Below are 13,182 nucleotides of genomic sequence, written 5' to 3'. Positions count from 1 at the left end.
CAGCCCTGTCCCTTCCGCCTCTCCCTCTGCATGTCCTGTGGGGGTAGAAAGTCAGGCTTAGTACTAAGCAGAGCAGCTGGCAGGGGGACACGTGTCCTTTCTCTGTCCAGCGACCTAGAAGCTCCTTAGTAGGAGTGGCGGTTCCCACTACCGGGATCTCAACTAGGTTATTCTGTGGACCAGCTGTTGTGGGGGGGGGGGGGGAATGGCCAGACCCCTTGCTCCAGACAGTTTCAGGGCCTGGGACCTCCTGCCCTTACCAGACATCCAGAAAGAAGGAGGCTTGCAGGGAAGCTTTGGGGGGCCCAGGAGCGCTGCCTTGGCAGAGTTGGACCGTAGCACATGGACCCACCCCTGCAGCAGCTCCCTGGGCCTTGATAATTAAATACCACAGGAGGGAGGAGGGAGCTGGTGCAGGCCTGCAGCTTCTGCTCAGAGGGGCATCTGTGCCGCCTCCCTCCATCAGCACAGGAGTGAGGTGGTCCAGGGTGTGGGCAGGACAGGCAGGAATTCTCCCCGGACTATGGGGGCGGGGAGGATGGGAAGGCTCACTCCCTCGCTAGACTATATTGTAGGGCGCATGAGAAGGGTCCACAGGCTGGGAGAGGCCCGATTCCTGGAGTTTACCCTCCTCCCCACTCCCGCCCACCCAGGCCTAGTACCCAGTAAGGGCAAATACATGTTCATACACGGGCCCAGCCCTCTCCTCACCTCCAGGCCTTGGTAGTGGGGGAGGGCTGCCCACCCACCCACTGGGCAGGGGTTCTCAACTTCTTCATAGAGGCCCCTTCAAGCTCCTGGGGGTGGAGGCAGCTCCCCACAAGGGCTCAGGGCTGGAGGCCTGGAGTGGGGTCTCCTGAGAAAGAGGTGAAAATGAGGACTGAGGAGCCAGGCCCTGCCAAGGTCCCGTCTACCACCTTCAGGCCTGGGAGGTGCTTCCCTTATGTGGAAAGCTGGCGCAAGCTTTCGGGCAGATGGGTCCTGGCCCCACCTCCTGTGTGTCCTCAGGACCCCATCTGGTTTCTCTGAGTCCCCAGAAGTGTCAGTGTGGTGGTCTCCAACTCTGCTTTTCTGGAATTCTCTGTGTGGCATAGGGAGGGGTGGGTGGGAGGATGGGGAGGGCAGGCGGGCACCCGACCTCCGGCACGTGAAGCTCTTGGAAACACACTGGGTCCCCTCTGTCCACAGAGAAGTTGCCTTGCTGGGAGCAGTGGCTGTTGGAAAGGGGAGCTCGGGAGCAGTGGCCTGGAGAGGCCAGGAGAGGCGAGTCGGGCTGCCAGGGGGCCAGTCACCAGGGAAATGCACGCGGGGGTGAGCCTGCCTGAGGGTGGGGCTGCAGTCCCCATGCTGGGACCACCAGGCTAGGGCAGAGCAGGTCCTGGTCTGCGGCAGATGCCAGCGCTGGTGCTGCTCCCTTGATGGGCTTGTCACTGTTAGCCGCCCCGCCTGTCCAGAGCTTGGACAGACACCCTCCCTGCCCTCTCCCCGCTCTCCGCACAGGAGGGGGGCCTGCTTCTGACCTGGGCCTCTCTTTGCGCCTATGCAGTGAGCAGCCTTCCCAGAGCTTCCCTACAGGGCCCAGGGCCCAGGCTGGACACCAGGAGCCCAAGATGGGGCTGAGCCAGGGGCATCAGGACTCTTTCTGACGGCCTTCTTAGAAGCAGTCTCCTGCAAGGAGCTGCAGCCTATGCCGAGATGCAGGGAGGTACCCCATGGGCACAGGGCACCAGCGCTGCCTCAGGCAGTTTGGGACAGAGTTCTGGATGGGAGCAATAGGTCAAGATGCAGCTCCTCCACCCCAGGGGTCCTCCATGTGGAAATACTGTGCTCCGTATAGGCAGGGCCTGTAGTAGCCAGCTCAGGGACTGGCACTGAGTAGGTATGACAAAAACAGGTTCCCAGGGGGAGCAGGGAGCCTGGGTGGGCACTGGGGTTCGCCAACAGAAGATGGTGTGGCTGGCCCACCGAAGCTCCTTCCTCCAGAGAACAGACACCTTATCAGGAGAGGTGTACACAGACCAGCTGGGAGAGGGAGCATAAGAGCTGGGGGACAGAGCAGGTTTCAGGGGGTGAAAAGGCTACCTGTCAGGGCCTCCAGGTGCCCGAGGGCACCCTAAGTGTGTGAACAAGACCACAGGTACGACAGAGGCAGTAAGATATAAAACGTTTATTGATGTACATTTTTTTTCTCTCATAAAACTTCCTCTGGCTATACTGGGCCACTGTGCTTGTAGGTGGGCTGGGGTGACCAGGTGGAGCCAATGCCCACTTTCAGATGGGGGCTGGAGCCCAGAGACTGCCGGGATGGTCTACAGGTGCCCAGGGTCCATGTGGGCAGCAGAGGGGACACACCATGTGCTCTAAGAGGCTGCCGGGGCTGGCTGGCATGGAGTCAGAAAAGAGCGCCCCACCCAAGCTGGCTGAAGGTCCTTCCTGTCTCCAGCTGCTCCCCATGACTAGAAATGCACCCGTTTAAGTCACCATAGGATACATCCCTCGGGCAGAGATGTCATTTGCAGAGTCGGAGCTACCAGTCAGGTTACCCAGAACCCTCTCCCAGGTAGCATGGTTTCATTCAGGTCTGCCACTAACATGGACTTGAGAAGATGGAATGGCGAGAACAGGTACCCCAGTGGCAGGGAGGAAGCTGGTGGCCTGATCGGTGATGCTGCTGGCTGTGTCATTTTCAATGAGGGCTGGTTGAAAGGGGCAGGAGGTGGACAGGGCTGGGTGGCCCTTCTCCTCTCCTTTCCAGACCAACCTGTGGCAGGGAGAGCCCCACCCCTTGGGACAACTTCTGTACAGTGGGTCACTGACAGACGAGAGTGGCTGGGAAAGCCTCGCAGGACCACAGGGTCTGTTTGCAGGTGGCTGCGTGGTCTCTTGGCCACCCATGGAGCCTCCAGCCCAGGGAGAAGGAGGCCAGAGGGGCGGCAAGCAGACTTTTCTCCTTGCACTCGGGTACCGGGCACTGAGGCACCAGGGCGACTGCCCAGTTCCTGTCCCCGCAGAGGGTCTCTGGAGGTCCTGGCTGCTCCCAGCCCCGGCCTCCTCTCCAAGTGCCCGCCTCTCAGGAGGTGTTCCCAGAGGGGCACTGCATCTCCATGGTGACCGTGTTGGGTGTCCCACCCCCGGCATCCCCCAGTTCGGCGCCATCTCGCAGAGCCCGCTGGAAGACCACCCGGAGAGGCTCCCACAGCCGCTGAGACTTGTCCCTCCCAGCCAGGAAGTAGACGACGGGCTTGGCGCTGCTGTTGATGCAGATACACAGGTCGGTGATGTACTCGGGGAAGGGGGCTGGGATCTGGAAGACCCAGAAGAGGAACCAGTCGATCCCCAGGTAGATGGAGGACACCAGGAACACCGAGACTATGGCCAGGATGACGTGGTTGAGCTTGGCGGAGCGCTGGCGCCGCCGGGCCCGGCACTCCACATGCACGATGAGCGCCAGGCAGGGCAGCACCATGAGTGGGCAGAAGACCAGGAACAGCAGGATGCCCAGGAAGATGTCCATGTGCCTGCAGGCCGGCCCGGAGGCCTGGCGGCCCAGGAACACGCAGAAGTAGTTGTGGATGCCGGTGACCAGGAGCGACAGGGTCCAGAGCAGGGCGCACACTACGGCCGACAGGCGCTTGGGCCGCCGGCGCCAGTACCAGGCGGGAAAGACGACGGACAGGCAGCGCTCCGAGCTGATGGCCGGCAGGAGGCTCACGCTGGTGACAAACGTGCAGAGGCCCACGATCCTGGACACAGCGCGGACGTAGTCGGCGAAGGTGCCCAGGAAGCCCCCGGTGTTCAGGATGGACAGCACGGCCTTGCTGAAGAGGTAGCCCATGTCGGCGCTGGCCAGGTGCAGGAAGTAGATGGAGAAGGGGCTCCTCTTGATGGAGAAGCCGAAAAACCAGAGCACCAGCCCATTGCCCACCAGGCCGCACAGACACAGGAGCAGGAAGGTATAGTTCATGACGGCCGGCGGCGGCAGCATGGCAATCTGTTCGATGGTCAGGAAGCCGCGGCTGTAGAGCTCGGGGGCCTCGCTCCCAGGACACATCTGTGCAGCCACAGAGGGGGGAGGAAGGCACCCAGTGAGGCCGCTGGCACCCACCCCTACCCCTACCCGCACCTGCATCCCCGTGTGCTGGTCCTCCTTACAGACATGCAGAGCCACGGGCTCTGGAGCAACCACTTGGCTCCAGCGAGAGCAGAAGACACCCCTGACCCCACGCAGTGCCTCCACTCTGTGTCCCCGGGTCTGGAGCTAGCGGCCTACAGGAGTGACAGTGAAAATGATCCATCGCTCACACTGGGACAACTGGGGAAATGAGACTCTGTGGATGATGGCACTGGACCAAAGGGAAGACAGACTGTGGTCACGGTCTGGAATGTCCTTGATCTTAGAAGATACAGGCCGTCTGGGGGTACAGGGGCTTGGTGTCTGCAATTTACTACGTTGGTGCAAAAGTCACTGTGGTGTTTGCAATTATTTTTAACCTTTGAAACCACAATTACTTTTGCACCAAACTAATGTTTTTAGATAGTTGTGGGAGGAAAAGTCTATGGAGACACACGGGGAGAGAGAAAGTGCACGTGGAGGAAGGTTAACAATCACTGCACTGCTGAAGAATGTGTGTGCGTCACGCTATTCCGCCAAGCTCTCTGTATGCTGCAATTTTTCACACTAAAATATGAAAATATTTATTTAAAAAAGAAAATCATTTGTAAGTTACAAAAAAAAAAAAAGCGTGAACCTGGCTCCTAGTGGGGTCGGAGACACCTGCTATCAGAGGTGCCCCTTGCTGGGCGAGGACAAGCCTCTGGGTTTCTGAATCCAGGCAACTGGATCTGGTCTGGGGGGGTCTCTGAGGAGGGAGAAGGGCTTAAGGCTGCGGCTATTTATCAAGCTGTAGGGAAGCACTTCAGTATTTTAACAATTGCTCTGATAGCGCGAGTGCATCTAGCTGAGTACCTGTTTCGCCTGGGCTGGCATCTCAGTGCTTGAAGGTGGACCAGGCATGGCAAGGGGCAGGGGCGGTGCTGGTGGCAAACCCGAAAGCACCTGTACTGAGCAAGTGGACAACCACTCTGCTCCAGCCATGATCATTCTTCCCCCGTCCCCAGAAAAGCCAGAACTCTCGATTGTAATGTGACCCTCCTGATCTTTAAATGTTCACATTTAAAAAACACTGTGTGGGCCAAACACAACACATCTTCAAGCTGGATTCAGTTCTCAGGCTGTGGATTTTGACCTCTCACTCCAAGTGCAAAGGCTGCCGAAAGCACTGTCACTGCCCTTCCCACACCCTGGCAGACATCACTAATCCATCCCAGCTCCTTACTACACCGCCTGAACCTGGCCTTGGCCTTGCCTCCCCATTCCCTCTCCCCTCCCCCCATCTAAGGCTAGGTATCAGTCCCACAGCTCATGACTCTCCAAAACAAAACCAGCGGGAAGGTTCTTGAAGCAGGACAGTTCTGCCACTTTCCAGGTGGCCCCAGCTCTGGCAGAAAGCCAGATGCTCTCTGGATCTGATACCTTGTAACAAAGGGACAGAACTTCTGGGTCAGGTCAAGGGGAATCTGTAAACAGGGACCGGAGGGTGTTGGCCAAACTTTGAGGAGACTCCGTGAGGTCAGGGCAAGCACTTGACGGGCATCCCATCATCCTCTAAGTACATTTATTGGCTCAATGTCTCTGTTTTGTCAACCCCCAAACACCTTGGCTCGCTATTTACTTAGCCTTTCTGGTTGGAGGCCATAGAGTAGTCTCTGCTCACCTGGGGAACCAGACCCAGTAATTCATGAGACCAGAGGCCTAGACAGGCCTGTGGAGAGCCAGCTCCAAGACCGGGAGTGGACTAGGCTGCAGGGCTGAATCTCACTGGTCAGATCACTCAGTGCCTCTCCAGGCTGGAAAAAGCCTGCAATCCTCATCCTCGTCCTCGGAGTCAGAGCGGGAGGGCTGGGTGAGTCACTGGGCGTGGAGCTGCCACCCCCAGACACATACCGCCTTGTAAAAGGCCTGCTCTGGAGCCTGGCCCCCTCCCCAGCTCTGACTTTTCTCTGGGATTTCTGGACACTCCCCCCAGCCAGCCCCATCTCTGCTCCCCTTGGCTGCCATTCCATAGTGGTCACTACTGGAGGAGGGAAATGCCAGGGTCTGAGGTTCAGGGCCCCAGGGAGGGGTCCTGGCTCTGCCCCGACCTCTGGGCTCATCCCAGCCAAGCTACTACGCTGATGGAAGCCTCCATTTCCTCACATGTGGAAGAGGCTGCTTTAGGTAAACTCCAAGGTCCTTCCAACTTGACAGTATTTTGCCCGAATTCAGAGGGAATTTCAGAGTGTTCGAAGCCCTCTGAGAAGTAAGGGTCTGGGGGTGAGGTGGGGGCAGAAGGACTGGGTCAACCCGATGGGTTGTCAGAATCTCAGCCTTGGCTGGTGATTGAAGATGGGAGGTAAACCAGAACTCATAGATCCTCCTTGAGCAACCCTGGTAGGGTGGCCCAGAGCGGGCAGTGCTCTGTGGAGCACGTGACATCACGGCCACCTTGGAGCCAGCCTCTCAGGGCTTCCTGGCAGGGCCAGGCCATGGGAAGTAGCTGACTACCCCATCTCCACAGGGAGGAGATGGAAGGAGACTCTCGGTTGGTAACAGATGCCCCAAGGTCAGCAGGGGAAGGGACTGGAGGGTGCCCAGTCCCCTGTGGTGGCATCACTGATGAGGACCCTGGAGATCTGAGGTAACATGCCTGGCCACACAGCCCAGGGGGTCCCTGCTGCCCGCCTGTGGGTCCTGAGCTAGAGAATGGGGCCTGGGCAGTGCAGTGCATATGGGTGGGAGGGGAGATGCTGGCCACGTGTGCCCCCTCCCACCGCACCCACGCTGCAGCCCTGGGGCCGCGGAGCCCCTTGCCGTGCCTGTGCGGCCTTGCCTTATTCCTGTTGGTGGGATGGGCCTCCCAGGAACAGTTTCCAGCCATCTCCAGGCCAGGCGAGTCTGGATTCCTCACAACTCGGCTCACAGCTCACCCGCCGACTGGCACACTCCACCTGCGAAAGGCAGAAAGGGCCACATCAGGCCACCTGTGCTTTCCAGCCCCACTTAGACCCCTGTCCCCAGGCCTCTCACCTTAGAGGAAAGGCTGACAAGCAATCACCCGGCTCCCTCAAAAGCAGGGCCATTTGGGAAGCACAGTGACTGTCCTGCGGAGGCCAGAGCAGGTCACCTCCTGCTGGGTCCCTCATCCACCCCGTGCTGACATGCTAGTGAGACCTTGCTGAGGAAGAAACCCCTCTCCTTCTCCCTTGGGTGCCAGATTTCTGGAGCCCCCCATATGTCCTGGGTGCCTCTGTGCTTAGCCTGCAGTGCGCCAGGGGTTCCCAGCAGTCAGGCCCGAAGGCAGGGAGGCTTCCCGGTGGAGGAGGTCTTTGGCCGGACCTTGTGTTTATAAGATGCTAAAGTGCCTGGTCTTTCTCCTGTAGGTGCCTTGAAGGCAGGACAGCTTGGTCACCATCGGCATCATTGTTACCACCATCAATCCCTGTGTCAATGACTGCCAGCTGGCCCATACCCATCACCCCTTTGGACTGCAGGTGGGGAGGCCTGGGAAGGGTGAATATCCTTGGAGTGGGGGCATCCCCGCCAAAGACTGTTCCACCCTGGCCAGGCAGTGCTCATTGGTCCTCTTGCCCAGGGGTTCCCTGGAATTGACTCCTGTCCCCCAACCTAAGCTCTGCCCCTGCAGGCAAGCACCTGACCACTGTGCAGGTGGGGAAACTGAGGCTGTGAGCAGAGAAGGGGCTTTGCAGGGGCACAGCCCAGGCCGCAGGCTGCTAGACCTCTCCTCAGCCTGGAGCGAGCGCTGGGCAGCCCGCTCTGCTCCACTCCCCCGGAATTCCTTCCTCCCGGCTGCAGACGCCGCCGCGCGCGTCCCGCTCGGCTGCCGCCCCTCCCTCCCACACTCCCAGTGCGGGGCGGGGCCTCGGCAGGCGCGCCCATTATTGGCTGGGGCGGTAAGCGCGGGTTGCCCATCCCTCTTTAACCCTTGGTTCCCCGGATCCCCTCCACGCCAGGGCCCCGCGCAGTTGGAAGGCGCCACCCTGGACAGCTGCCCCGACAGCGTGGGGGTTGCACAGGTGCCCCAGGGCGTTACTCGCAGGGGTTGGGGGGAGCCCTTGTGCGCGAGAATAAGTGAGAGTTTGTGGTGATGCGTGTGCAGTGCAGGTTTGCACAGAGCGCGTGCTAGGAAGGGTGCACCTTGGGCCTCTTCCCTCCCCCTTGAAGTCTTGACTGTAGCTGGGCCACTGTCCCCATTGCCACCGACAGGCATGCTTCTCCCCGCGCTGGGGCTTGCCCAAGCTCTCCTGGTGCCTGCAACCCCAAACCTACCTGCCTCACCCCTATCCCTCCTGGCCCCAGGTACACCCCCTGCACTGTGGCTATTCTTGGTGGCCCTTCCAGACGTGCGCCACCCCTTAGGTCTGGGTTCCCGGCTATCCAGAGCCTCACCCTTTCACCTAGGCAGGTCAGACGTCCAACTACACAGGTGCCCCCAAAGGCAGCCGGCTGGGACCTACCCATGATGCCCAGCTTGGACCCCGCATGTGGTCAGGGCCCTGAGCTCACCTTTGCTGACTGATTCGATGGGTGGTCTCTGAGCCCTGCCACTGGCAATCTGAAAAGCTATTGCACTCATGCAGAGAGATCTAGAAGCCAAGTGGACCCCAGATGGGCCATAAAAAGACATGTGTGTGACATGTGCATGGGACGTGTGTGAGTGCATGTGAGAATACTGTGCTCCTCAGGTCAGGCTCTGGCCTGTGACAGCTAGCTTCCGCTAAAGCAGACAAAAAAGAAAGAAAAAAGCTGCCAGCTCAGCTCACTCCTGACCCTCCCCCTCAAAACACAGGCCCTAGGATGGGTCCCTGTGGCCACCTGTCTGCCTCCCCCAGCCTGAGGAATCTCCTCATCTCCTCCCCGCTCCTTATGCCCAGGGCTCCAAGGCTACTAGGTGAGGCTGGCTTCCAAGAGGCACAGGTGGGAACCATCAGACCCCACTTCTCCAATCCATCTTCCCAACCCCTTTCTTTGTCCCCAGGCTGCCACTAGGGCTGGGCTTGAGAGCGCTGGCTGTCACTCCCCCCAGACACAGAGAGCCAGCATTTTCTCTCTCCAGGTCCTCAATTCCCTGGCTCACAATTTGGATTGAAGAGGTTTATGGGGGTGGGGGGATTGAGAGAGACCTTCCAGAAGATCTCCAGGCCTCCATCCAACGCCAACACCACATCAGGAGCTTTGGGCCTGGGGGTGGGGGGATGCAGCTACCCAGTCTCCCGTGGCTGCCCAGGCTGACCCCTCCCTGGTGTCCACCCCGGAGCCGGCCCCACAGCTGTGGGAGCTCAGCACCCGATGGAAAGAGGGGCGTGCCCCTAGTGCGTGAGAGCAGTGGGAGCCATCTCACCAGGCTTGGGATGCTGCCCGCTGGGTGTTCCCTCCCCACCCTTTCAGAGCTGGACAGCTGCTGGTGAGGGTGGTGGAGGGACAGAGGGGGAGCCCCAACCCACAGCAGGACAGGGCAGGAGCTGGAAGTGGAGGACAGATTGGGGACCAGGAACTTCCAGAAGGCCAGGGCCTGCCACATAGGAGGGGGACTCTCTAAGATCCCCAATGTCCCTGGGACTCCTGGAGCCTCAGAGGCTGCAGGAGGTGACAGCCCTGTCAGGGGTCTCAGGGCTCCTGCTTGGGACTGTGTGGTTTCTGGGAGGTGCCTGCCCTGAAGGTGCCCACCTCATTCTCCTCTGCCTGGCCTTCCCCTGCAGCCCCAGTTCCTGGACCTCATCCTCAGCCCCCTCCGCCCCCCCACGCCCTGGGCCCCACGGAGCTACCTGCAGCTGTCCCTTTGTGGAGGGCTCCTTCGGTGACGCCTGCCTCTGGCTGTGACCCACGAGGCAGCAGTCCCGCGCAGAGTAAGGCCTGAGCCTCGGCAATGCGAGCTCAGAGTAGAGGAGAGCCCTCGCCTGCCGCCGGAGAAGATGGCTTTGGAAGCAGAACCCGCCCCAAACCCAATTCCAGGCCCGGCGGGAGGGGGAAGGGGAGGGGGGAGGGGAGAGGGAGGGGGGAGGAGGAGGAGGGGCTGAGCGGGGATGAGGCTTCGGGAAGGAATGCCCACTCAGGAGCCCCCCCAGAGCCCCACTGGGAACTCATCTCTCTGCCTGGTGACGTCACGTTGGCCCCGCGCATTCTTGCCAGTGTCCAGCTGTTAATCTCCGGAGCGTCCTGCAGCTCCACGGCGCTGCCCAGGAGAGGGAGCGCCTGGCTGTCCACTTGCCTGGTGCCTTCGCGCGGCTCCAGCGGGGCCTCTCGGGGGCGTGCAGGCCCAGGAGAGGCGGGTCCCAGCTGGTGGTTCAAGTGTGCTAAGGGGCTGACACAGAGAAGCCGGGAGGCAGCAGGGTGAAGGCTCCATGGAGGAGGTGGTGCAGGCGCTTTTGAGAGGCAGACCTGGCCTCAGGTCGGTGAGGCCACCCAGGTGGCACCTCACTCCCCGCCCCAATCTGCTCAGGGCCCCCCGCCGGCTTATGGAACCAGGAATTCCCTTCTCCCGGCCCTAATGGCAATCAGATGGTGCAAGTGGAAAATCACTGCGCTCGCCTGGGGCCGAGCAGGGAATTGGCGGCTGTGTTGCCTGGTGTGTGCGCGCGTTCAGCGGGGGGATGAGTCAACCTCGACTCCCCCCTTCCCCCACGAGCACCCGCGGGGTCCTGGGGCACCAAGCCAAAGCCTGGGGGTTGCAGTACCCCAGGGATGGCCTTAGGACGGGGTGGTGAGGAGTGGCTTCCCAGGGAGCCCCGCGGGAAAGCCCCCCTGCCCTGGGCCAGCTTTCTCACGGCCCAGGGAGCCCGAGGGAATTCCAAACAGTGCTTTCTCTGCGGGAGCAAATGGTGCCCAGTTTGTGTGTGTGGGTGGGGTGTGGGGGTGCCTCTGTGGGCAACCTGAAATAGAGCTTCCCCTGCACTTGGGCCAGGGCCGCAGACCTCCTGCCGGCTCCGCCTACCCCCCCAGGAACCCGGGTGTCCCTGCCCAAATGCAAACCTCAGGTGAGGAGGGAGTGTGGATTGTTGTTCCCTGCTTGGCCCAGCTGACCTCCTGGGGCGCGGAAGGTGCAAAAGGAGTGCTTTAGTTGCTTACTGAAGGGGCTGAGAGGCTGGGCAGGCAGCAGGTAGCTGGTGACCCTCCCTTCCTTCCCAGGGCTGGCCAGCTGGGGCCCAGCTGGGCCTCTTGTTTATGTGGGGAGGCCAGGGGGAGGTGGGGAGAGGCTGGGGGAGGCCAAGTCCAGGCAAGTTCCAAGTGTAATTGCATCTGGACACTTAAAAGGAATTGTGTGAAGTGGGCAGCGGCTCTGGAGTCCACCACCTTATTTGGTATGGAAATTTGTTTCTTTCAAAACTAATGAGAGGTGCTTGTCAGTGGGAAAGCCATCCTTCGCCTGGGTTTGCTGCTGTTCTGTTGCCACCAGGTGTCCCTAAGCTGGAGGCAGGGCTCCTGCAGCCACAGTGGAGAGAGCCCAGCTGGCATGTGGGGTTTCTGTGGCTGCTTCCAATCTCAGTAGTTTCCTTACCTGTCAGATGGACCTCAGTTTCCTCGCCTGTCAGGTGGGGAAAAAAAAAACATGAATCACAGAGTGGCCGTGAGGAAGGGATCAGATTCAGGTAGAAAAGTGCTTGTGTGCACCTCAGAGGGCCCTGCCCAAGCCAGTGTATGGGCAGCATGGAGTCACCTCCTCCCTCCGGCCACAAGGCTCAGGGCTCAGTCCTGCGGTGACTGCCCCGTGCCGGTCCGCTCGGACATTGGACACCGTCCCTGCATTGCCCACTCTCACATTCTTCCTCACACTAAACAGCCACCACCCCGCCATCAGGTGCCCTCCTTGGCCCCGCCCGACAGAAAAGAACTTTATTTTGAATTGTCCCCTTCCAAAGGCCTCACAGGTAGACTCTGTGGTCCCATACCCCACCCCAGGCCACCTCAGGCCAAGATCCTCCCCTACTGGGGGCTCTGGGCAGGGCTGCCTCCCGCCAGGGCCCTTCTGTGGTCCTCAGCTGCTCCCTGGGTCGCGGGTCAGCCCCTCTGAGCCAGCGGGCCCCAGAGCCTTTGCACACACCTCTCAGACTGCAGGCATTCATAGAGCGCCTGCTGGGCCCCAGGCTGATGAACAGGACAGGCAAGGAGTCTTCCCCAGGTGATGGCAAGCTGGGAAACAGGCCAAAATCAGATGACCCAAACACAAGGAAAACCACGCCTGAACAGAAGGCGCCAGGGCCAGGCTTTCCAGGGAGATCAGGACGGCTTCTCTGAGGAGGTGACAGTGGAGCCCGTGGGGAAAGTTGGCAGGAGTGACTCGGGTGAGAAGGGGAAGGAAGGCATCGCAGCACAGGAAACGGTATGAGCAAAGGCTGTGTGGTGTGAGGCAGGAAGGTGTGTGCACAGGTGATTAGGGGAAGGGGGCTGTGTGAGGCCGAGGGGACGCTAAGCGGGCAGGGGTGGATGAAGCCCAAGGCCGGCAGCTCTGACGCCCCTCCCCCTCTCCAGTCGGAGATCTTGCGCTCCTTATCCCGTTCTCACCTTCCTGCTGCCATTTTTTCCATGTGCTCAGGGGACAGGTGCAGTGATGGTAACGACAACTACAGCTGCCACTTACTGTGTCCTGTGAGCCAGGGCCTGCATAAGTTGAATCATTTAATCCTCATAACATCCCCCACTTACGGAGTCCTCCGACATTTATTGAACACCTACTATGTGCCAGGCCCTGTTCTAGGCCCTGGGAATCCACTGATGAATGAAACAAGGGAGGCTCCCTGCCGGCGAGGTACCCAGATTCTGGAAATGAGGAAACTGAGGCCCAGGGAGTCACTCTGTGTATCTGTTAGACACCCCCCCCCGCCACCTCAGGGCCTGCTCCGGGGGCTGGGACCTCTTCGTGTCCATATCTCTATCCTGGGCATGGAGCATCGAGATGTGAGGAGAGCTCCAGAGCCCCGGGATCTGGCACTGGCTCTGCCTCTGATAACTTCGGGAACCCCCAGTTGTGCCATGGAGAGGGGGGTGGCGTTCGATGGTACCCCATCCTCTCCTGTCACTGTAGCTCTGACAGGCTGCGTCGTCATTTTTCTCAGCTGGTCTATCGAGAT

General features: G+C 60.2%; 1 protein-coding gene across 1 annotated transcript; it reads right to left on the bottom strand.

The window, feature by feature from the left end:
* Positions 1 to 2,154: 2,154 nt before the first annotated feature.
* Positions 2,155 to 10,646, bottom strand: MRGPRF (MAS related GPR family member F). The gene is made up of 3 exons (XM_081063720.1): positions 9,883 to 10,646; positions 6,930 to 7,047; positions 2,155 to 4,051 (listed from the first exon to the last, which is right to left on the bottom strand). Exons 2-3 carry the CDS (start codon positions 6,975 to 6,977, stop codon positions 3,071 to 3,073), a joined length of 1,029 nt encoding a protein of 342 aa, XP_080919846.1. The 5' UTR covers positions 6,978 to 7,047; positions 9,883 to 10,646; the 3' UTR covers positions 2,155 to 3,070.
* Between the last annotated feature and the right edge of the window lie 2,536 nt (positions 10,647 to 13,182).

This window comes from Rhinolophus hipposideros, assembly GCF_964194185.1.
Source record: "Rhinolophus hipposideros genome assembly, chromosome: 10".
NCBI lineage: Eukaryota > Metazoa > Chordata > Mammalia > Chiroptera > Rhinolophidae > Rhinolophus > Rhinolophus hipposideros.
Note: the sequence above shows the minus strand (reverse complement) of the source record. Positions and strands in the feature narration are given on the sequence as shown.

Bases quoted from the DNA above. Each gene is read 5' to 3' on its own strand.
- MRGPRF (XM_081063720.1), bottom strand. From the start codon at position 6,977: ATGGCTGGAAACTGTTCCTGGGAGGCCCATCCCACCAACAGGAATAAG. The intron at 4,052-6,929 runs GCAAGGCCGCAC...GTGGCTGCACAG, and splicing joins ATCCCACCAACAGGAATAAG to ATGTGTCCTGGGAGCGAGGC.